General features: G+C 41.0%; 1 protein-coding gene across 2 annotated transcripts in view; it reads right to left on the reverse strand.

The window, feature by feature from the left end:
• The window catches only part of DYNC1I1 (dynein cytoplasmic 1 intermediate chain 1), a 351049-nt gene that overhangs the window by 134589 nt on the left and 190312 nt on the right, over positions 1-26148 (reverse strand). For both annotated transcript variants that reach the window (XM_075558388.1, XM_075558387.1), the window contains exon 6: positions 8678-8767. In XM_075558388.1, the coding sequence (XP_075414503.1) occupies positions 8678-8767 (90 nt within the window). The remainder of the gene's footprint in view (positions 1-8677; positions 8768-26148) is intronic.

Here is a 26148-nt window from a genome sequence, read left to right on the forward strand (position 1 = left end):
GAAAGGTTTCATGAGCACAATTAAGCATTCTGGAATTGACATTCTTTGCAAAGTTATCCATGGCTTGTTATGACTCACACAGTCAAATGTTTTGCATGTCAGTAAAGACAAGCGGCACATGAAGCATGTTATTTTTATATTCTCTGACCCATCGGATGTCAGCAAAGAGATTACCTGGTGCCACAGATTCTCATGAATCTGGCTTGAGTTTCTGGAAGCTTCCTTTCAATGTACTGCTGCATTCTTTTTTGAATTATCTTCAGTAACATTTTACTTGTGCATAATATTGTTTGATATTTTTTCAATTCTGTTGGGTCACCATTCTTTAAAATGGAAGCAAATATGAATCTCTTCCCATCATTTGGCCAGGCTGCTGTCTTCTTCATTTCTTGGCATCTACAAGTGAATGTTTCTAGTGCTGCATCAGTTTCCTGAAACATTTTAATTGGTATTCCAGCAATTCTTATAACCTTGTATTTTGCTAATACGTTCAGTGCAGCTTGGACATCTTCCTTCAACATCACTGGCCTTTAATCATATGGTACCTCTTGAAATGTTGAGTATGTATCTGTTATTTTTGGTACAGCAACTATGTGTATTTCTTTCAGCTGCTTTTAATGTTTCCTGCATCATTCAGTCTTTTCTCACAGAACCATTAAATATTGAAACTCAATGCTTGAAATTTTCTTCAATTCTTCAAAAGAAAATTTCAAGTTCCTTCAACTTGAGATATGCTAAGCGCACCATCTTCCCTTTCGGTTTTCTAACTCCAAGTTTCTTGTGCATTTCATTATACTATTTGACTTCACCTTCTTGAAGTGTCTTCTGAAAAGTTCCTTTCTGCTCCTTTGCTTCATCATTTCTTTCGTTTGCTTTAGCTATTCAATGTTCAGCAGCAAGTTTGAGGGTCTCTTCTGATAGTGAATTTGGTCTTTTCTTTATTTTCTATCTTCTTAATATCCTTTGTTTCTTTATATGATATTCTTGATGTCATCGGTAATTCGTGTTTTCATTAATGTTCAATGTGTCAAATATATTATTGAGACTGTCTTTAAATTCAGGGATAGCCTTAAGGCCATACTTTGGTTCTGGTGGATTGTTTTAATTTTCTCCAGATTCAATCTTGACTTACATATGAGAAATTAATGGTCTGGTTCACAACTGACCCCTGGCTTGATTTTGACTGATGATGTTTTTTTTACCATCTTTTCCCTCAGTGTAGTCAATGTGATTCCTGTAGGTCATGTGGTAAAATCCACATGTATTGTCACTGTCTACGTTGTTGAAAATGGTATCTACAATGAAGCCATTGGCTTTGCAAAATTCTACCATGAAATCTCTAGCTTCATTTGTATCACCCAAACCATACTTTCCAACTAGTTTGCTTTGTTGAGTTCTAGCTTTCCTGGATTCATGCACCATACATTCCATTTTCACTTATTAATGAATGCTTGAAATGATTTCTTCTCATGTTGAATTGTGCCCCGTCCCTGGGGGAAGGTCGTGATAGCTCTCACTCTCCACATCCGTAAGGTTGACTCCATTTAGAGGAGGCAGCTCGTCTTCAGTCTCAATTGCCTTTCAGTCTGACGGGCACATCTTTGGGTACAGACAATATTCCACTGCTCTTCCTAAGGTTTCCTGGGACTAATTTCTCAGAAGGTGAGTGCCTGTATGTTCTCCCTGGTATTTTCTTAGTCTGGAAGCTCCACTGAAACCGGTACACTAGAATCACGCAACATGAAAGTCACATATTATGACAAACTGGGAGACAAGTGGTTGAACTGAAACAGAATTGGAAATATTGCATGACTAAGTCTTCAGCAAGCATGCTGATGCACATTGTAACTTTCGAAAAACTCTTTCCATTTCTGCTGCACAGTGTTACCTAATCACGGGTTGGAGAAATGTTCGAGTGGGCAATTGGTTAACTCCAGCCTTGAGCAGTTACCTACAAGAATATATGGAGGCCACAAATAACAGAGAACTTTACAAAGCTGACCTGGGATCAGCCATTTCCCCTGTCATTTGCTAGCTTTGAATCCATTAACCTCTCTTAATCAAACAAGCTCTTTGAGAAGCAATTTCACCTGTAAAATGGGCATGATTCTCAACCTAAACGTCTAATTTAATGATCAAAGATAAACATACTGGGGAAATAATTAAACATTCAATAATCAGTAGTTAAGTGAGAGTTTATCCATCTACACTCTAAGACCTTTCTACGGGAGACATTTGAATTATGTCATTTTTATGTAAGCTCAAGCAAACAGTAAAAGTATTGAATGTAACAAGCCACATACATATCTCCCAACCCAATACTGTCACATTGACGTTGACTCAGAGTAACCCCATAAGACAGATTGTAACTGCTCAGTAGGGTTTCTGAGTCTGTTCATGTTAATGGGAGCAACAAGAAAAAAACGTTCTCCGGAATACGCACGCATAGATCCGTTATATACATACACAACATATATGCTAGGTTCACATACTGCTACATCAATGAATGGTCAAACTTCACAGAACAAAGAACTGTAAGGCCAATGAAAATCTTTTATTTAAAAAGACTCACTAAGCCATGGCCACAGGAACTGGAGAACTCGAGCCACATGAAATTAAACAGAGAAATAGGAATTTCCCCCCTTTATTGCCTTTTTTGTGACATAAAAAAATATTTCCATTCTCTGTTCCCATTTCTTAGTCACTCCATTTTATCTGGATCTTTCCTTATAAGTCCATTACCTTGAATAAAAATACTATCTCTGTAATTTTTTTCTTCCTTGTTGCTTATTGTCACTTTGATCTCAGCTTTCAAGAGACATGACTTCTTCTTTTGGAGAAACATAGGTAGCTGATCAAAGTGTACTTGCAGAGGCCAAGTTCAGGTAGGTGAAGCAGTAGCCTCTCCAGATATTACATTTGACAATACAATATTTGGCTTGAAATTAAATTTCTAATGAAACAAAATCAAGAATATCTTTTACATTAAGCTTTGATGTCTAATAGGTCCCAAACGACATGATTTGTTAGCACAAAAAATAGGAGGCATGTGTAGATGAGATGAGTAATTAAAAAATATATAAGCAATACTCAACTCAGGAATTAAATAAGACCATAATATTTTTTATTTAATAACAATTACAAATTTAAAAATATTTAAATTGGTAAATGTTGTTACAGTGCGATACAAACAATGGAGTATCCAGGAACCCCAGACAAAAAGCATCAATCAGAGATAAAGCATGGAAGACAATTAATACATCAACTATTTCTAAAAGGCCCAAAACACAAGTATAAAAAAATTTAAATCAGAATTGCTTACTCCAGGAAAGATTCTAAATTCTCCCTGAAATATATTTGTTTAGCTTTTCCCTATTTCTTGAACTTCATGAGTTACCATTAACAAGTTTATAGCATAAAAAAAGGCAAAGATTAACTTAACAACAAAATTCACACTAGGACAAAAGATGTATTTTTCTTAATCATAAAACAGAGGCAATTGCAATGCTTTTTATTGGGATAGCAACATGGAGCACAGACAGTCGACCATGAAGTATTCGTTTAGGGTGAGATCTTAGAAAATAAAATAAAGATCCTTTAGGAAAACAAAAAACCAAAATAAAATGAAAGATTGTGTTGTTGTGACTTGCTTATAATACAAATGGTAGGAAAAGTTCCAAATTTACCCAAACATCTCAAGCTTGAAAAACAAGGCAGGTGAAAATGTTCTGGAGTCGTGAGATTAAAAACAAATAGAATACTGAAACATGGTATGAAGTTGTGTCCTGACAAAATAAAATATAGTCCCAATTTTATTTTAGGATCAACTTTTTCTGATGCTGGTTTTGCTATGTGCTTTGGAGTCAGTGTGACTCACTGCGACCCTCTGGGCCCCCGGGCCCTCACCATGGCGCTCTGTGTTGCAGGGCATTGATGCAGCCCGGTGTCGATCCAGTTTGTTGACTGTCTTCTCTTCTTCACATCTTATGATAGCAATGTTCAGTTATTTTGACTTTACCTATACAAATACTTTTATGCATCTCATAAGCTTAAGTTTTCTGAAAGAGCCCATAGTAAAGTTAATGTGCACTGTCAGTTTTTTAAAAGTTTGTTTGTATTTTCTGCATACCATATATATTTGGTTGCTTGTGTTTGGGGTCTTTTTTTTAATGTAGTTGGTCCTGTGAAAATGAAAATTTTCAATGATGTTCACCACTTATACTGAGCATTTTAATATCTGATTTCTATGTTACTATTTATTTGTAAAATATCTGCTTATGAAATATCCTGACTTGTTTCAGTGATGTAGCTTTAAGTAAAAAGCTAAAAATTATATACTTAAAAATATTTTAGAAACTCTAGTTGCCAGATAAAACTCTAGTTGCCATCACCCCTACATCCAGGCACGACACCACAAGGAATGAGGTTGCTCTATGAGAATTTTATGGTGAAACCAGTTTTCAAGAAACAAAACCAGACCAACAAAGAAGGCTGTGTCCTCTCAGAAGTCAATCAGAAGTTCATGGATTAATTTGTATTTCTAGGATCTAGATGTCTGACTCGATTGCTTTTAATCTTTAGACATGAAGACACCCAGGATGTTGATAGAGAGAATGCTGCCTAAATTGGTTAAGAGCTAAAATGTACTTTTTCTTTTTTCTATTGTGTGGTCACAAAAAAAGGAGTAAAAAAGGAACAAACACTTTCATTTCTTTAATGTCTAAAGCACTCTGATATCACATGGCAAAAATGCCCAAGACAAATGAATATTATTTTTCCCCACATTGCCTTCTTGCCATTAAAAAACTCACAAAGAAAAAAAAAACACAAGACCAGATTTCTAAAAAATATATTCCCTAGTTTGAAACTATGTTTGTCACGTTTCCGCCCAGAGCACATTTATACGGCAGAGAAATAAATCCCTGAAGTGCAGGGTTCATAAAGGAAGTGCTGACGCAGCCCTGACCACTGCGCAGTCTTGTGAATGGCGCCACGGTGATATCTGCTAGGAATTCTTGAAAAAGTTTGCAAAACACTGTCTTGCTTTGAAAAAAAGCCAGAGAGAGTTTGATGCCAACATAAACATGCTTTTAACCCATTATGTGCTAATTTGCAGAAAAGCCATTAATGGAGAATAAAGCACACAGAGCAGCAGTAACAGGAAATGTTCTTTCAAACTTCTTTTTGACTTTTAACATGACTTTAATCAATTCCATGAAGCATGTATAACAGTTAAAAACTGGAGGGTATTTTTGCTCAGAATTAAAGAAGCGGGGGTTTCATTCTTTGCCAGAGAGGATGATTTGGGGCTTGGGGTTAGGGGTGGGGATAGTGCCAAGACACACATACAAAATACCATGGCTCTTTTATCACATAGAGTATTTTAAGACTATTTTATATAAAAAAATTAAAGGCCTGTCTTAATGCATCCTGACTTTTTTGTGTGTATCTCTCTTGCCACACCTGCAGTGATGATATCTTTTTCTATTCATCAGCTTTTTAAAAAGATGTTTTTATAGAAATTTAAATGTAAAAATGTCTCCCATCAAATCACTTACACATTCTCAACCTCAGTAATCCTCGTGTGTCTTCTGTGTTGCTGATCTCCTGCTTTCCCTAGTCATACTCCTCAACAGAACAGCCTTACTCGGCCGAACCAGGCACGGCGACAGAAACAGGATCTTACAGGGCTTCTCTCTTCTGACATCTTCACAATGTAGCTGTTACCATTCCAACACTGTGAACTATGGCAAACAGGCCTCTAGAGAACTGGTGTACCCAAGGCTAGCATCCAACAGGGATGCAGCATGATTGGGAACCCAGGCATGACAATATAAGCCTGTGAAAGTTAATAAAAATCCCAACTCACTGCTATTGAGTTGATGCCAACACATAGCAGCCCACAGGACAGTGTCAGAAGACCCCTGAGAGTCGTTCTCAGGGACTAGAAAGCCCTGGCTTTCTCTTGAGGAGAGACTAGTGCTTGCTAACTGCTCACCTTGCAGTTAGCAGTTACTAATACATCACCAGGTGTGTTAGGCAGAACTCTCTAGAGAAACAAAACCAGGACACTTACGATTATACATATATATATATATATATATATATATATATATATATATATATATATATATATGAGGATAGGTTTATACAGCAAGAAGGAATATAACAGCTAATTAGTCCACACAGCAGGACAGAGGGTTCCGTGCAACTCTCTTCCGTGGAACAGTTAATATACTGGCAGTCCTTCAACTCATGTGGGCTGCCAGATCCAAGGTCAAGGAAGCAGACAGTGGAGTCCTCCTTTGGGCCAGGCAAGCAGAGTCTGCCCACAGGCAGCAAACAGCAGGGTGTGTCACCAGCAGGGCGTGTCACCAGCAGAGCTTAGTGAAGCAGATTGGATGGGATATCGAACACAAGCAATGCAAGGCAACAGGATCCACTAGTCTCAATCTCAAGTGATGTGCACACCAGCAGCTTGGCAAAGCAGGTCTCAAAGGAGCCTCAAGCTCTAGTGACACATTCATGGGTGGGCTTGGCCCACAGGTAGTATAGCTCACAGCCTGAAGCAGCGAACTAGCTCAAGCAACAGCACACTCCAGCATGCTCCAATCACCAGAGAGCAAGAGAGAAAGGGGCAGGCCCTACAGAGCCTTTTATCTCGTTGCCCTCCAATCAAACTGTGACCTGATTAATCCTACATGTTCCTATTGGCCAAGTTGGCACAATAAACCTAACTATCACAGCACAGATCGTGTAAGTGATAATAGTGAACTTTTATACAGCATTTGTTATGTGCCAAGCATTATCCACATTCATTTTTTAATTCATATAAAATCTTAGGATATAAGTGCTATCACCACTTGACCTATTGGGGAACTGAAGCACGAGAAGCTTACGAGGACCACACAACTGTAAGTGGCTGAACCAGGATTTAAACCCAAGTAGTTCGGCTATTTCTTCTGCTTTTATCTATCCTTTCCCCATCCCCTCCCCCCAGCCACCATCACTACACTGCCCTGCCTGTGAGATGTCTGGCACAGCATGAGACAAATCAAAGAAAATGTACGCTTACACGGTAAGCCCAAAGCAAACGCATTGCTATTGAGCTCATTAGCACTCAGCGTCCTATGTGACAGAACACAGTTGCCCTGTAGAGTTTGCAAGACTATACATCTTTCAGAAGCAGACTTTCACATCTGTATCTTGTGGGCAACTGGCGGAGTCAATGCTTCGGGTTCACAGTCAAGTCAAGTGCTTATCCACGATGCTGCCAGTGCTGCCTAAACATGCCCACTTGCCCATCAACTGATCTCCACGTAGAGATAGTTTCTTTTAAAAAGGCAAGTATAATGGTCTCACGTAACTCCATAACTGCTTCTCTGTAAGAAATGCTCTAAGTTTAAGCATGTCACCTGCTTTACGAGTAAGTGGATGTCACTTGCAGTGGGCAGTTGAGCTACATTACTTTTCTCAAGGAGGGGTGGTGGTGGCATGAATTCACGTGATCAGTATGTGGCCATTCCGACAATGAGGCACCATGGCCAGAGCCAGAGCCCTCCCAAATGTACAACTCAGATGAGAGTCTAATCAGAGGTCTGTTGAACCACACTGGGACCCTCAGGAGGAAATGTGGAGCCATCTTTTCAGTCCACACTCAGTTCCCAGGGACTACTCTCCATTTGTCTGCAAAAACTTCGAGATTGTGTTAGTTTATTCTACTTCAGTGATCTGAGAATTTCTATGTGACACAAAATCAGACTTTTAAGGAAATACTTGTATCATTTATGATACTTAATTTTTTCTCCCTTTCTTCTAAGTTTCTTCTTTCTTCTTCCCTTTGTCTTCCTTTCATCCATTCACCATACACCCATCCATCCATCCATCCATCCATCCATCCATCCATCATCCATCCATCCACCATCCACCCATCCATCCAGTGCTTGTTGAAGGAAAGTGGCATTGCAGTGATGTATAGGCTTTGGATACAACTACAAATCCTGGTTCATAACACTCTAGTTTATTCTTGTGTTAGAAAAAAATCACTCTTTTCTTGTTTTCTCCATCTATAAAATGTAGACCAAAATAAATCACGGCATCTGCTTCAAAATGATGTTGTCAGGAGTAGTAATAAACGTGTAGTGCTTAGGAGACAGTCGAGCACAGACAAGTGTTTAATAAACAGTCATTTCACCACTCAAATGTCTAAGAGTTTTCTCCTTCTACAAGCAGAGATGTGGAAGAAAACTTCCTAAGAGTTCAATGAACAGTAATGACTACTGTTTCTAGATAGAGCATACAATAAAATTTCAGAATTTATTGACAAAATATTTGATCCTCTCCTTTCTTTTACTGCTATCATTGCCAATAGATGATGCAGTGAATTAGATAACATGGCAGTTAATAACAAACATCTCACTTGATCACTATTTAGTAACAATTTTTACTGGACTTATTACTAATTGGTTTGCATTTTTTCTGCTTCTATCAGTCAAGACATAATTAACTCCCACTTTGAAGATTACAGCTTATATAGGTAAATGTAATTGAGTTGAACAATCATAGAAACACTTCCTAATGGGGACACATATTTAATTTTTATTACCCACAAAATCCCTTTATTTTGGAAAACCAAACCCGAACAAAAGGATTCACTAATTTATTTCCCACATCATACCTTCCTTCACCGCCTGCTTTTTGTCTTCATTTTCAAGTTCTGAGTCATGGCCAACTTTAGGCTCCACCATTTCCTCATCTTCCTCATCCTCTAAAAAAAAAGAAAGAGAAAAATGCAATATTGCCTTTCCTTCAAATCAAAGTCTTTGGTTGATGGTGGGAGGTAGGTGTAAAGGGTAAAGTTCCAATCATTTAAGGCAACTTCTAAGTAAATCAATCCACAATGAATGCCCAAGTTGTATGTTCATGAATATATGAATACATTATCTCCAAAGAAACCTCTTTGAAATTTCTCCCAAGCTGCTGAGAAAACGTCCCTGAGTCTGCACCTGCTCCCTCCGTCTCCAGACCTTCACCACATGTGACGTCTTGGAAATGCCTCCCTGACCCCTGAAGCGTCTTCTGAGATGGCCCAAGAACATATCTTAAAACGTTTCCATCTGGAGTACATTCTCAATGGGGAACACCTGCTCTACAGTCGACTCATTTCCAATTTCATCCTCACCAAATTAATTTGCTTTTGACCTACAGGAAAGGGTCAAATGCAGGTGTGACCCCAGGTCAGATGCCACTGGCAAGTAAACAACTGGGCAAGGCCCCCAAAGTCAATGCCATCGGCCTGGGAGGAAGCAACCAACCCAAATGGCATTTACACATCCAGAGAAGTCTATGCATTAATGTGAATTTAATGAGCACCAACAGACGGACCCACATGCTACCACTGGCAGATGGCAGAGGGCCCTTCCTGCCCTATGCAAATGTAAGGCTTGCTCTTCCTCTTCGCCCCATCCCCCTTTCATCGTGGAGCACTTGAAATCATCAGTCATGATGCATAAGATGTGAAAGAGAGCTAAGCTGTCATAAGAAGATGAAAGTTACAGAAAATGAAATGACTTTAAAATTAAAACTGGCGTCTACGGTTTTTTTTTTCAACTAAAATGTCTTCCCTTTCAGGCATTACAAGTATGTTCTCTGTAGGCTCTCGGTGCCATTAGTCAAGCAGAATAGAAGAGAGATGGTTTTACTCTCTTCCCATCATACATTCATTCAAATATGCATCAATTCACTAAATACGTATAGGCCTCCTGAGATATCACGTTCCCATCACTATCAATTTCTGAAATGTTATCAACTCAAATCTTAGCACCAATCACTTAGAGGGCAGTCTAAGCCCATACTTAAATACCCAGATAAGCATTGAAGTCTCGAAACCAACCCCAAAAGTTCTGACTATATTAAATGATTTTTAGAAGGAGAATCAACTTAAAAATATGGACATATAAAGTATAGCATTGCAATTTAAATATTAAACTTTTAATGTTCTGTGTGTAGACTGTAGGATCAATCCCATTACATCAGCACTGAAAGAAAGAAGGGGAAATATACACACGGGAAAGAATACGAGGTCATGTGTATGAGACAAAAGTTTTCATTTACATATCTGAAGAAAACACTGAGTGCTCAGTTTTCTAAATGGATACACTTTAAAACTGTTGTTATAAATAACACATCTAAACCCTTATTTTCATATAATTATATTACTTCTCGCGCCCACAATAAACATCCTTGCAAAGTCTACTGTGAACACAACAGGGGAGCGTCAGGACTGGATGTGTCTTCCTAAGCTCATTTTCAGGACGGAAGGTGGTTTCCCCAAATGTCTGACACTCTGGCAGCACGAGGCACCATCAAGTGCTAACCTGGCGCGTTTGGTGTCTGAACGATCTAGTGCTGCTGGATCAGAAGTCGTGGCTTTATCGCACAGAAACTTCGTTTCTCATAGTTTGGGGCACTCAAAGTCCAAATTCGGAGTGCACACTCAAGACTATTAAGACATACCCTAGGCCAATCCTGCTTCATTAACATAACAAACCAACTTATTCCCAAACAGAACTCTTACCCCAGGCATAGAAGGCAGGGTTTATCACACATCTTGGGGGGATGAGGTGCAATGGATAACATAAGGTGTTTTATTTCAAGGCAAAGAAGCAACATCATGACAGTAAGTGATACTTGCTGCTTAATTAGAAAAATAATAAGTCTATCAAAAGCACTGCTGTAAAAAGGGCTAGATTTGGTATTTTATGCACAGAATTATGAGGAAAGATGGCGGGCTATCCAGTACTTTAAATAGAAAACCCACTCCGGCTACAATTTGCTTGCAAACATTCCTTCTAGCAACAAATATTCACTGAGGCGTAACATGTACGAAGTCGCGTGATGAGATCCTGTGACTGAGGGAGAGCACATTCAGGAAAGAGAAAGGAAAAGCGGCCCGTCCTCTTAACGTGGGCACACGCCAGGTGGAGGCACCCGTTTCCAGTGGCCACAGAATCTTTGTCTCAGGCTTTTCAGACATGAAGGAAGTGTTTCAGTGGATTTGTTAAGGAAATCAAACAAGAGACTGGGTTGTTTTTCTGCACACTGATATGTTAGCCTTGCTCAGCAAAGAATATATTTTTCTTTAAGACTCTGGTTTCCTTTCTGGTGCAATCGGAATTACTTCTGTTGAAACCATTTTCAAAACAGTTAAATAGCCCTGGAGAAAAGGATTTATGGAGACCCACTAGACTACTGATCTACGACTTGTGTTACCAGTTCCCACCCAGTTACATTTCCTCTGCAATTGGAGGGAATTAAAAAAAATTACCACCCATGTATGGTTTCTTATACTCAGGTTCACATAAGAGATGAAACTAGTGGTAGATTTTAATTACCTGTCAGTCCATGGGGCCCATTACAAGCAATGGCATATGTATACGCACGCACACACACATTACATTAGATAAACCTTATTTACTACAACTCTGATTCTTTACATTGATCTTCTGTGCTCACATTTCTTAACTAGAACTGGACTATTTTTAACAAGATTCTTTGTTGTTGATGGGGATAAAAATCACCTTCCAACTGGCTCAAGTATAAATATATTTTATGAGTAAGAAGTTTTAAATGCCTTCTGTATGCCAGACATTCTTCTTTAAAAAAACACACAGACTTCTACCGGGGGCGCTCAGGTGTCTTATCACACTCCACACAGTCCTCCAGGGTGTCCAGCACATTTGCACACAAGCCGCCATCATTTTCAAAGCATTCTCTTCCCACTGGAGCCCCTGATCAAACAGTGGCATATTTAAGACACATTATTTTATTTATCCTGGACTCTCTACTATCTCCAACTGCTGCTCCCTCCCTCCTAGCTGGAAAAAGAAGTCCTTCAGTGAGCACTGTCCTTCCTCCTCAAGATTTGTGAAGGTCGAAGAGGAGTACTGGCATACTACGCTGCAAGCCCTTCTACGCACAGGGCACAACGCCTGACCTTTAAGATACACTCTGCAAGGGTGTTTCCATCCCCTGGTGCAGGACCAAGCCATCACAGGCAATTTTAAAATGCCACAGTCCTCTGATGGCTGACCTACTCTGCTGGCCTCCCAAATGTGAGACTGTTTTGAAAGAAACTGCAGTGGGACACTTGTCATTGTTTGGTAACGTAATATAAAAACTCCTTTCTGTCTCCTGTTTAGGATGGCTGCATTGGTGAGCTGTGAGGCCCTACTTCCCTAGCCTGAAGCTCAAGGGCAAGCACTTTTCTCCTCTTCGTATCCTAGCAACCAGAATACAGACCATGACATTAGCCCTTCCCAATTGGGAGGCAAAACTGGGGAGAGCTAGGATTTATTGGGGGCAGTTGTTGCAACGGTACCCACCCTCCTGGCTAGATTGTTCAGAAAAGTCAAGTGTCTGGACTCGCATAGTTGCTGCCCCTCTCAGTCCATTCCTTCTACCTCCTGCTGATTCTCTGAGCACCAGATTTCCTTCTATAAATCCCACTGCGATGGGGTCTGCTGCTTGCCACCAGAACCCTCGGCGGCGATGCAGGGCGGCTTTCTGTGAAGGGAAGGGCTGGTGTTTTATAAGGTCCCGGGGTTCTCACTTTTCAGCTTCCCGCAGGACCTGCAAACGCCTGGTGTAAGAGCAACTGGGAGGCAGGCCAGCATCGATGTTGTCCTGCCCCTGGTTTTGCATGAGAAACCAGAAGCCCCTTTGCTCACCGCCTTGTGTAAGACTGGGGTGTCTGGCTCAGGGAGGGCACCGAGTCAAGGCAAAGAGCAGGCCAGTTTACTCCGTTCTTCTTGACTCACAAGGGCATCTTGTGGCTGCCAAAAGGAGAGGCACAAAGCAATTCCCCAATGACTAGAAGTCTAACATGCCACAGTTTGGAGACGCACAATTACGTGCCGCAAAGAAGAGTCGCAGCTAACTAAACCAGAACACATCCTCAATTCTCATGTGGACTATCACGAGTGGTAGGATGGATGGAATAATTTTTGGCTTAAGAAAGGAACGGGGCACGGGGTCAGTGCGAATGCACGCTCTTGCCATATTCCAGGCCAGATGATGAGAGCCCAGCCTCGGGGGGCTCGGGTGCTAGTGGGTGTGATGAATTAGAGGGCAAACGCAGACATGTGTTCATACAGCAGACACGGAGCGCTCCTGCGCAGAGCTTGCCCCAGGCACTCGATCCTTCGACTAATCTCGTGTGTAGCTTGCCAACTTCGCCGGGAGTCCAAGGAGCCGCCCTCCCAATACGTATCCCAGCAGCCAAAATAAAGTATAACATGCGCCACTGAAGGCTTACACAAACCAAGGTGAGCGCCTCTGTGCCTTTAAAATATGCAGGGAAGACATATTTTGTGGGATTTTCAGTAAGCACTTTGTTAAATATACTACATGCTAATATTTAAAAAGCCTTCACTTTCTGGTCTAGAAAATTCTGGCCGGGGCAAAGAAAACATACATTTCTCATCCTACAGAGCACTCCTGTTAGCACTCCAGGCCACATCAGTTCTCTCCTACGGCTCTAACACGACTCCACTTGGAAAGTTTACTTCCTGACGGGATGTCACCCAAGGCATCGCAAATGGGAGGAAATGAAAGAAAATATTCAAAAAGAGAGAGGAAGCCAGACAGAGGATTTTTAAGCAGTTTATAGTTATAGTTGATCGTGCATATAAAATGTATGGGCTAAAGCTGTACTGAATGGAATTGATGTGAATTAGACTGGGGGCAGGGAGGACAGAGACAAGGGAGAGAATATTGCCTGACTCAAGGAAGTCCAGGCAGGACTTGGGGGAGAACTTCACCAATGTCACTTGTGGTAGTCTCTTAATCTATTGTCAATTTGACTATTAAGTCTTCCCTATTAAGAGTGAAGGGGTGGAGTTTAGCCTGTCAATCAGGTCACAGATTGATGATCTCATTTGGAGGTGCTCCGGAAATAAATAGCTCCCTGGAGGTGGGACACATGCTGACTCCCTGTAAGACATTCCTGTTAACAAGACACATGGAGCTACACTAGAGCCCTGGAGCTGACGGATCCACATGGAGACCCCTGCCAGTGCTGAGATGCCTATACTGCCACTGGATCCACAAGACTTGCCACCTACTGGCTTGTGATCTTCCTGCATTTGGCATTACTGCATGTGTTTCGTGAGTCTGAAGAGGAATTTACAGATTGGTACTGGGCATATGGGCTAATATTGGATTTATGGACTTGATCTGGACTGGGCTGGGATGTTTTCTTAATATACAATTACTCTTTCCTATACACACATGAGTGTCTATGAATTTGTTTCTCTAGTCTACCCAGACTAACACAATGTTGGAGGGTGGGCAGGCTTGTTAGTTACAATTCTCATAATTATAATGAATTCCTAATTCTCTCCCTTAGAACCTTTAATCCCTCCCCTTTTCCAGAGGAGCTCAGCAAAGGGCCACCACTACCGATCTCCAAATTAATTCTTCGATATTGCTCAGAAGGAGCAGCCCTAAACTGAACTGTGCCTGACACTGCCCGATATGAGTGTGATGTCACAAAATCACTTCCCTTGCTCCCTTTTCTTTTCATTTCTTCTTGGTACCCATCTCCTCAGCTTTTCTCAGAAAGTCATGGATCCTTCCAGGAAGGCAGGAGAACAGTCGGATGAATTAACTCTTACTGAGGGACTAAAGTGACCAAGCAACACACTCCAGGCACAAACCAGCCATTTCTACTTGTCTTTGGTTTATGTTGCTCTCTATTCCAGCCTCTCAGTCTCCCTTCCTTTTACAAAGTTTGAGCACCTAATACGTGCCAAGCATGACACTGGGTGCTAAACATACAGCAGTAAACGAAACAGGAATTGCTGCCCATAGAGCTTGTGTCTAGGGGGAGCAAGGAACGGATGATGAGTAAAACAAACACGGATATCGTGTGCTAGCCGGCTGCCAGTGCTGACAAGAGCAACAGAGGGGCGAGAAGAAGGCAGGGGTGTCACACTGGAGCCAGAGAGGACCTTACCAAAAAAGGTGGTATTTGGGTGGGAAAATGAAACCAAGCAAGCAAGCAACCAACCAAAATCATCTCAAGGAAAGAAGGGATCAAGCCAAGTGGATACCACGAAGATTCCTCGGGACAAGCAAGGCCACCACCAAGGCTCTGGGCTAGGGCTGAGCCTGCAGTGTTTTAAGACTCTCACCTTCATTGCCAGGAAGTGGAGTCTAACTCATAGGGACCCTATGGGACAGGATAGAGTTGACCCTATGGGTTCCCAGGGCTGTAAATCTTTATAGGAGTGGAAAGCCTCATCTTTCTCCCATAGATCAGCCGGTGGGTTTGAATTGCTGACGCTATGGTTAGCCAACCCAATTCTTAACTCACTCTGCCACTAGGGATCTTTAAGGCCTCTGTAGTAAAGGATGACTTTTCTGTACACGTTCTTTGTAGTTCTTGCCAAATGACTGAGTGGCAGCAGGCAAAGAGGACTTGAATTCAGGGGTTGGTCAGTTTTGCCATCCCAATGTTTCTCAGCAGCAAGAACAGGGAAAACTCTGATGAGCAGTGAGAAGCGTCACGAACAGAGTACGTCCAAGATCCTCGGGTGGAGAAGCAGCAGAAGCTGATACCACTGGGGAGAGGCCATGGCAGCAAAAACCATGAGACATAGCAGCAGTTGCCGGGCCCACTAAATGAGTAAAGCTAAGTGCCTTCGGGCAAGAAGGTGGCTTGCAGCGGAGGGTGCGCTTTGGGCATTGATCAGGTTTATAGGAGTTTTGAATGCTTACCTGAGACCTGAGCAAGACAGAGGCCAATGGGCCATGTGACTGAGGCAAAGGACTGAAAGCATGGGTAAGACAAGGCACCGCTCACATTTCTGATCTTGACGTGCAACCTGTTGGCTTCTGTAATAACTCCATAACCATAAGTATTGCCAGTGAGTTTGTGAGGCCATTGCAAGAGATTATGGAACTCACCAGAGAACTAGCATGCCATACAGAAGACAGTCGCAGTCAGAGGATGGTACAGAAGGTGGGAGAGTTGGGCATGTCTGACTTCTGCCATGTGCAATTGGCACTGGCCTGGTGTGGAGTTGGACTCTCTTCCCTTGTGTACTCAGATGTGAAGTCCATGTCATTTCTTTAGTCTCCAATAGCTCTCTTCTTCCTTATGTGTAAAATCCACATATACTTCAAGGCCTGATTCTCATAGGTCCCAAGTTCCTGAAATATCTCCTGTTCTTCAAAGAGGAGTTTAGTAAGAGGATTCCTGTTCTTCAAAAGATGAGGAATATTCAAGCGAACACTTCCTCCTCGTGCACTTTAGTTGAGCCTCTCACAATTTTTTTTCTACTTTTAAAAGAGCTATTCTATTTAAGAGTATGGCAGTCCTCAATCTCTACTTTGGGTATCCCATAAGTAGACTATACATCCGTATATTTATGAGTTCTCTTCCCAATCGGATTCCAAATTTTTTGGGATTAAAACCAAAGCCACTGAGTCCTTGCTGACTCATCACAACCCCCTACGGTACAGTAGACCTGCTCCGTGTGGTGTACAAGGTAGTAGATCTTTCCAGAAGATTCACATCTCTCTCCTACAGAGCAGCTGATGGTTTGAGCTGCTCATCTTTAGATTAACAACTGAGTACTTAACCATTGTACCTCCATGGCGCATAGTTAACTATCCGTATGTGCACACCCAATGTGTAAATTATACATACACATTTTTTCCTTTAAACATTTAATACTCATCTTCAAACAGTTCTAAAAGGTATATGTTCTCAATGGTTGCTACTATTTGTGGATCACAAATCTGATTCAATTTCAAAATTTTAATGATAATGATTCCTTAGGCAGACACTATTATCTCGTCTTCTGCGTAAGGGAAATGGGTCTTACAGGAGGGGTCAAGCAACCCTTTCACAGGGGTCGCCCCATTCATGATAGTAGCAAGCTTACAGTTATGAAGTAGCAATGAAAATAATGTGATGGTTGGGTGTCAGCACAACATGAGGAGCTGCGTGAAAGGGTGACGGCCTTAGGAAGGTTGAGGAGCGCTGCTCTAGAACCAGAGGAAGCAACAGAGCCATAAGTTAAACTCATGCTTGCCACACGTCCTCAGTTTATAGCCAAGCTGTTTAAAATAAGAAGAACTCTAATGGACACTCGTGGTTTGGGCCACCAGCCTCCCCTGCCCCACTTCTTGGAATCCTAACACCCCATTCTTCTTTGAGAGACCCATCATCGCTCCCTCTTAGCCAAATGGCTCCTGAAGGTGTAGGGGTAGACCTGGTGTGTTAGGTAAAGGCCAAGGAGACCTTTCCAGTCTTTTTGTTTTCTACTGCTAGTAGGATGACTTCCTACTCTCATGTCTAAATCAAGATACTTCTGAGATTAAAAGAAAGTGAAATTGACAACTAATCAGGGACGTCGGATATGAATGAGATTCTCCAGGCACACCGGGACGTGTGTCTCCCTTTATCAGGGAAGTGGGCCCTTTCTCCTCTGCTGGACTGGGTGCTAGGCTCATACAGAACTGAAGCCACCTGGTCCTACTGTACGAAGCTTGAGAATGAGTCAATAAGGAAAGCAGGTATAAAAAATGGATAATGGTCAATAGTTTGAAACCTACATTGAGGAGCAGCTGAAGCCAGCATGCCTCCATAATCCAGGGCCTAAGCATTTATTTATAAAAGCTAAGAGACTTTCTTTTGGAATAATTAAGTTTTATGTCACTCACAACCCACAAAGTAATAATTTTCAGGATCTAAACTAAATGAAATACCTATTTTGTGCTCTGTATCCCTCCCAGAGCACTGGCGGTTTCAAACTGCTGACCTTGTAAATCAAAGCCCAATGTGCAACTACCGTCCCCCCACGGCTTTTGACGCCCTCAGAGTGAGAGTCTAGGCAACTCACAGGAGCAGTACGGTCAGTGCAAGTCAATATCGACTTGATGACAGTGTGTTTTGTTTTGGTTTTTGTGCTCTTTAATTTCTTTCTCTTTTTAAGTTTTATTGACATATAATTCATATGTCATACAATTCAGTGGTCTACATATATTAAAGAGAATTGCACACTCATCACCGCAACCAATTTTATAACATTTTATCCATTCATATTAGCTCCCAATTTCCCAGACCCTCCCTAAGAAATAACCAAAGAAACTTTCAATCTAGTTGCTGTCTTTATATATTTACCTATACTGCATTTCATATAAAGAAATTAATTTTTAGAAAAAGAAACCACCACAACTACCACCAGATGAAGACACATAAACAAACCTCAATTCAAAAGATAGCAGAAAGTAATTAAAACTAGAACAAGTTAAAAATGGGTCAAAAAGAAAAATAAATGGTAAGATGGTTCAACTTTAAACATATCTGCACTGATTCCCTTTCCATTGCCAACTGTCTGGAGACAAGACTACTTACATCCTTGGTCAACAGACTGAGGGAATTCAGTGTAGGCTTAGTTCATGTGGGGACTCTATAAATGGATTTTAATTATCCATTGTCTTCTGCAAACTGGGTGCTCAGAATTTAAACTCTTATCTAGTCTCCCTCATCTGATCTTGGATTTTATTTTTAATATTCCTTTGATCACACTGACTGGTGTGCTTCTTTGTGGAGTTAGCTTACACTTCACTAAAATGGCTACTTGTTTTATGGCAAGTCTTTAAAATCCCACAGGCTATTCTTTCTGATAACTGGGCACCCTTTCTGATTTCTTCACCACATTAGAGCACCCACATCTTCCGTGATCACTTCATGAATGCAAGTATTGAGCACAGTCACAGTGTAAAACCTAATGGTTCTTAAGTTAGAACTTACAACTGAGTGCTAGCTCAAGATCTATTTGTATATCCACAGTTTATGCATTTCCCCGATCCACTTTAAAGACGGCACTAGCATTTCTTGAAAAATAATAGGACAGTTAGTAATTTAAATAACAACATCATTAATCTATACCAAAACCAAACCAAAAACAATAACAACAAAAAGCCACCAGATGGTCATAAATACAATTCATTATAACCCAACGTAAGGGTGTATCAGCATATGGTCAAATGCACAAGTTCTTGGCACAATACTTCTCAGGTTCAAATCCTGGTGAGAAACCTTGGGTATTTCTTTAGGAGAAATCTTGTACTACTTCTTTCATCCCTTGTACTTCTATTTCCTCAGCTGTTGATAACAAAATTGTCATCCCCAGTTAATGTTGATACTTTAATTACTAATTGCATTTAAAGAACATTTTATTGTTATTATTGATGAGGAAATTGAAGTTCAAGAGGTTCAGTAAGTCGCTGAAAATCACAGAGCTACTAAATTATACTCACTGCCATTGAGTCAACTCCAGCTCATGGCAACCCTATAGGACAGAGGACAACTGCCCCTGGGGATTTCCGAGGCTCTAAGTCTTTACGGGAGTAGAAAACTTCATCTTTTCCCAGCAGAAAGGCTGGACTGCAGCCCAATGTGTTACCACCACACCACCAGGGTTCTAAGTTCTTGAGGCTCCAAATCCTAGTCTGTCTCAATGAGGTACACTTTGTCTCTCAGTTGCTTGAAATGGGCTGTGCAGGACGGAGATGCCTCGATGGGTGAAATGGAAGCAGCAAAAAATAGAACCAAGGCTTGGAGCTAAGAATACGTAATGCTAGTTGAGAGAACATATGGCGATGACTAGGCTGCTCTGGAACACAGGTGAAAACAAGGGTACAATCCATAAATGTACCTCAGTTTCTCTTTACTTATCTATTAAAATTTCAAAAGTAGTTTCAACACCGCAGGTCTTTTGCTTCAGAATCCATGTATAGACACAGAAGTGTCTCATCTATGGAATGGAGTTCCTTCTTGGGCAGTTTTGGCTACTCTGGTACAGATGTGTCTACAGGTGCATCCTTCATCTCATACTGCATGCTCACACATGCTCTACTTTGATGATTCCGCTTCAATTGAGAGTTAGCTTCCTACCTGTCCCTTGACCTTGCCAATAATACTCACACTGCAAGGCTCTTGCCCCGATTATTAGCTCTGTTAGAATACTCATTTTGAAAATATGAATTAGATCTATTCCTAACCTGGCCCTTGGGTCTTTGAGTGGAATTTGTTGGTAAGTTGGAAGAGCACATAATGTTCTGATTGAGCTTTACTTTAGTGAAAAAAATAAAATGAAGCCTTTTCCATGACTGAAAAGTTGCAAGTACAGCAAGTGACGGTGCTGTGAGTGGAGATGGCTCCTCCATTTCCAAACGTGGCAGATTTACATAGCACTACAGGGTGAGGACGCGCTGTCCTTAAGTCCGATAGCTTGGGGCCTGCCTGTACTTGCCAGCCTTTCTCCGAGAATGTACTGGTGAAAGTAGATACTGGCTGGCTCTATGACGGGATGCATACGAGAATGAGCATCAAGGCAGTCCTGCCCCTGGAAGGCAGCTCTCATTCTCTCCACCCTTCTGCCAATTCCGCAAGTTAGCAGAGTGAGGGCAAACTCTGTGATGAAAATCAGGACCCCCCACCTTACCACGGATCCTTGTAGCACAGAGATCTGGCTTCTTGAAATGGTAATGATCTGTCTCGGCAGTACTGTCATTCTCTAGAAAGTGGAAATGAGATCTTCTGATTCATTTTGCTGACTTCATTTGAGTATTTTCTTATCCTAACGTCCAATCCCCAGTCCAGAGAGAACGGATATATTTTCCATATGGGAATACATCGACCTCCATTACAGTCCAATACTCCGGGAAGATCATTAGCACATTTGTTTGATTTTATTTTGGCGTTAGCAACTCTTTGGGGGCCTAAATTATTTTCCCCAGTTCCAAAGTCAAGTTTTCCCATTGACTTAAATATAAAGTCCCTTGTCTGTCAGTGTAATAATTTTCTATTAATTATGAAAGAAGAAAGTTAGCAGTTTGAGAGTCTTAAGGGAAGCATTTGTCTAATCCAAGAAACTGACTTTCCAGCTACTTGGACTAAGTACAACTCTCAGTTGTGGTCAGATTCACAGATTTCAAAGTACCCCTTGTTTTTACTTTCTGGTCAGTCTAGACAGACAGAGTTCTTTGCTTCATTTTTCAAGCTGTTGAAACACCAGGTTGGTGAAAAGAATTTGAATCTCTGGAGAGCAAAGTTGAATAGCACTTCACCAGAAATCTCATAACTTTGCATTGACTATTCCCTCAAATAGATGAATCGCCTCAACGGGGCAAACAGAGCGTTCACTTCAAAGGCGCAGTGTGCCGTGGAAGGGGAAACGGTGACAACAGCAACGGCTACTCTTGTCCTCTTTGAAGGTCTCGTGGTGAACGAATGCAATCCCAATTTTCCCCTCTGTGTTTATCTATTTTAGTTTCATGTTGGGCGTCCTCACCCAACCTGAATTGCCCCCTTTTAATAATAATTCTTCTATTCAATATAATGGAGCACATGAAGTCGAATGTCTGGTAGGGGAAGGTATAGGGTTGGTATTATGGAAAACACAAAAAGGTAAAAGAGATGCTTTAATTCAAAAGAGTTTGGAATTGGGGTAGATAAATGACAACTGTACATAAATAGTTCCATCGGAAAGATGAATTCTTTGCAGCAAACTATGGAGAGTCAAAGAGCGCAGAGCAGAGTTAACTTGTGACAGTGATGGTGTAGACAGACAGGAAAGAAAGGGCAGCAGATGTTTGCTGACATTTCATTAGAACTGTAGCTTGGGGGATGGTGGCAACTAGAACAGGACCTTGAGAAGGAAATGCAGAATCTCATCCTAAGGATGGAAAAGAGCAAGCACAAACGCACAGCAACAAGAGGATGTGTATACGCAACAGTGAGTAGTTCGGTAGAGGAACTAATGCAAGAACATAGACACTAAGATGTGATTATTATGTATTTGCTGTTTGATCTCCTCAGTCTGCTGCCCCTTTTTAAGAAACCACATTCCACTCTTCCTTCTGCAGGACGAGGGATGGAGGGTCTTCGACTTCACTGTTGGAGTCTCTGGAGACAAGACACATGGCACATGGCCAATGATGGAGCATATTTCCCACTTTTCACCCACATGATTGGATTAGAGATGAGCACATAGTGTTGTTGGTTCAATCATATGGAAACTCAGGAACTGGTTATACAAAGAAGAAATTTGGCAAGAGTAAAGGAAAAAATAAGAAACTAATATTGAGAAAGAAGGTAGCATAGTCCTGGTTTTAGCTACAGAATCATTTTTTCCCGATGCTGGATCTATCTCGAGCCTTGTGGGTGCTGTGCTCCCTATGACCGATGGCACCCCAATGCATTGCTGTTGTTGGGTACCTCTGAGTCACCGGCACCTCACAGCAGTACCATGACCGCCCACAAAGGTTTTCTAGGCTGTAATATTTTGTTTATTCAGTCTCATTTTATCCTATTCCAATGATTGCCTCTTGACATAGGTTCTACCTGAATACAAATAAGTGTTTTGGAATTATCATTCTTCACAACGATGCCATATTTTGTTAAGGCCCATACAGTCAAATGCCTTGGCATAATCAATAAAACATCTTTGTGGTGTTCTCTACTCTCAGCCATCTTCTATCTAATGAAATGATCTATCACTGAAACGATCTTTGAATGAAATCCAGAATAATTTACTTACATGTAATATTAATGATATTGTTTCATCATTCCTGCATTCTATGGAGCCGCTGTTTTTGGAATAGGTATAAATGTAGCTCTCATCCAGTTCATTGGCCAGATAGGTAGCTGCCTTCCAAATGTCTTGGCACAGATGAGTAAGTGACTCCTGTGCTGCACTGGCTTGTTGACACATCTCTATTGGTTTCTGTCAATTTCTGTAGCCTTGTTTTTGGCAGTACCTTCAAGACAGCTTACATTTCTTCCTTCAAGACCATCAGGTCTTGGTCATATGCTACTTCTTGAAACATTGACCAATACCCTTTTGCACTGTGACACTGTGTGTATTCCTCTATCTTATTATGATCTTTCAATATTTTTCCCATAACATCCTTCAATATGAAAACTCTGGGCTTGATATATTTTTCTTCTTCAGTCATTTCAGTGTGATATGTGCTTACTCTGTTCTTCTATTTTGCTTTTATAACTCCACATCTTGCACATTTTATTATAATACTTTGGCTTCAGGCATTGCCCTTTGGAATTTTCTGTTCAATTCTTCTGCTACATGATTTCTTCAAAATCAAGTTGCTGCGTCTCTTCTGACACAACTTTGGCCTTTTCTTTTCTATCTTGTCTTCTTAATGGTTCTTTGTTTCTTCATATGATGTCCTTGATGTCATCCAAAATTCGTGAGGATTTTGGTCATTAATGTTCAATGTGTCAACTCTGTTCTTGAGGTGGTCTCTAATTCAGATGGGATATACTCAAGATCATATTTTGGCTCTCATGGGCTTGTGTTAATTTTCTTTGGCTTCAATTGAATTTTAATACAAGCAATGGATAATCTGTTTTACAGTTTGTCCCAGGCCTTGTTTTGGCTGATGATATTAAATTTCTCCATTTTCTCTTCCCAGAGGTGTAGTCCATTTGACTTCAGTGTTTTCCATCTGTGAGGCCCACTTGTATCATCTAGGTTTATGTTGATAAGACAGGGTGTTTGCAGTGAATTCGTCTTTAGTCATGTAAAAAACTGTTGTGGAATCCCTGATCTTCAGTGTTGTTTCTATCACCAAAGCCATATTCTCCACTGATCTTTCCTCCCCATTTTCAACTTTTGCATTTCAATGATCAGTAATTATCACTGCATATTGATTTCATGTTTGATCAATTTCAGACTGAAGAACTTGGTAGAATTCTTCACTGTTGGTTTTAGTGGTTGGTGGGTAAATTTGAATAACAGTCTGCCAATGAGTCTTCTAGGTATACAGGTCTTATGCTATACAGACAGAATTGTAGGTATACAGGTCTTATGCTATACAGACAGAATTGTGCTCTAAGATAGGTCCTGAAATAGCCTGTTTGAAGATGAATATGACACCATTCCAATTCAATTTGTCATTCCCAACATAGGAAACTAGATGGTCATGTAACTCAAAATGGCTCATACAAGTCCATTTCTAGTTTTCTAAGATTCATACTTCGTACATTCAGTGTTCTGATTATTAACAGGTGAAGCTATTTCTTTTCATTTTGAGCTGTCCCCATCAGCCAGGGACGTTCTCCAGGACTTTGCACCAGTCAGGGCAGTAAGGTTGACTCGAGTTGGAGTACTTTCCCTCCTCAAAAAGCTCCCCTTTCTGCACGGCAGCAGACAGTGCTCCCTGCTCTCCATGGGGCCTCCGGTGCTAAGCCCTCAGAAGTGGGCTGTCTGTCCCTTCTTCCTAATCAGGCTTTGTCTGGAAACTTCACTGAAGCCCGTGCCACACGGGAGACGGGGTCGGGATTTGAAACACCAGTGTGGCATAGCTTCCAGTGTCACAAGCCACCACCGTGCAATGCACTGCTAGACTGATCACTAGATTTAAAAAAAGATCCTTAACTTCTTAACGTGCCAGTCTGTAAACCTGCATCGCTTCAACTCATGTCCAGTCCAGATGTCAAGGATCTCTAGGTATTTAGCAGTTGTAGAACCAGTTTTCACATCAGAAATTTTGTAGTATTTAGCTTCCTCAGAGACAACTGGTGAAAGGCGATCTTATTCATGATCTTTTGTTTTATAAAATGTAAAAGATAAGTATATTAACTCCTTTAAGCTTAATTTTTTCATCTGTTAAATGGAATACCTATTTTCTATTTATTATGTAAATAGAGTTAGTATGAGAAAGTATGAGTAAACAATGTTTTCTCAATGGTGAGGAGCATTGGTGGCTTAGTGGTTACATGTTTGGCTGCTAACTGAAAGGTCAGCAGTTCGAAACCAACAGCTACTTCTGGGGAGAAAAATGGGGGTTTCTACACCCATAAAGAGTTACAATTTCAGAAACTCAAAGGGGCAGTTCTCCCTGTCCTATAGGGTCGCTATGGGTTAGCATCTACTCTACGCTTTTTGGTCTTTTTTTGGTTTTGTCAATGATAATGGGCTAGAAGGGGTTAGTAATTATTATGTCAATTGTGATAGTGATTATTACAGTTTCTTGACGTCCAATGTCTTGACCAATTACAAAAAATGGGCAAGATATTAATAAGGTGTGGGATAAAAGAGAGGCACATTTCTGTTACAACTGGAAGACCCTCGAGACAAGGACCATTGGGTTGTGGTAGGATTTGGGCGTGAGGAGTATAAAACATCTTTTGTTGTTGGTGACATTTTCAACCCCAGGTGATCCCATATGGTAGAGTAGACGTGCCTCACAGGGTTTCCTAGGTTGAATGTTTAATGTGACCGTATCTCCAGGGTTCTTCTTTGAAGGAGTCCTTGGTGAGTTCCAACCACCAAAGTTTTCATCCACAACCAGGTAAGTACTTAACCTTTACACCACTAGGGCTCTTGTAAAGCACAATTGCAAATATGAGAATTTGAAATAAATCGTGTGAGACAGATTCTAGGCCCTGTTGAGAGACAGTGTGAACTATGAGTCATTAGACTAGGTATATGAGTTTGGGCTTACTTTAGGCATGAACTTGGCTTTAATTAACAGGTAAGAAAGAGTAAGATAGGCAGAGGAAAGAGTGTTATTATATATATATATATCACTTAGGTTTGACGTGTTTTAGGCTAACACACTTTAGACTTCGTCTTTAAGAGTATACCTAACCATGGACATTCAGTACTGACTTTTATATGGTGAATCACCCTGGGAATATGGTGAAGGGAGGTGTAGAATCAGCAAGCGCGAGTGCATGTGGAAGGGTAAGGGAAGCAAAGCTGTTTGAGAAGGAAATGAGGGTGAGCGGGATGGTAAGGCGAAGGCAGGAAGTCGTGTGACAGGTAGCTCGGCAGCTAAGCGAGGGCCTTTAGTTTTGATGGAGCAGATGAAAGGGAAGGGCTTGCTGGGCAGTGAGATCAGAGACCAAATAGATTATAGATCTAACACCAATATTATCTGGTAGTCATATGCGCAACAGACTATAGTTTTTACCCTAGTCACAAGGAAACCTTTAGGTAGATCAATTAAAGAGAAAGCTAGACAAAGCTAGATTTGATTTGATCTAACAGTGGTCTAGTGAAAGACTTCCTGCTACATATGCTAACCTCCATTCTGACTCCA

Source organism: Tenrec ecaudatus, chromosome 9 (assembly GCF_050624435.1).
Source record: "Tenrec ecaudatus isolate mTenEca1 chromosome 9, mTenEca1.hap1, whole genome shotgun sequence".
NCBI lineage: Eukaryota > Metazoa > Chordata > Mammalia > Afrosoricida > Tenrecidae > Tenrec > Tenrec ecaudatus.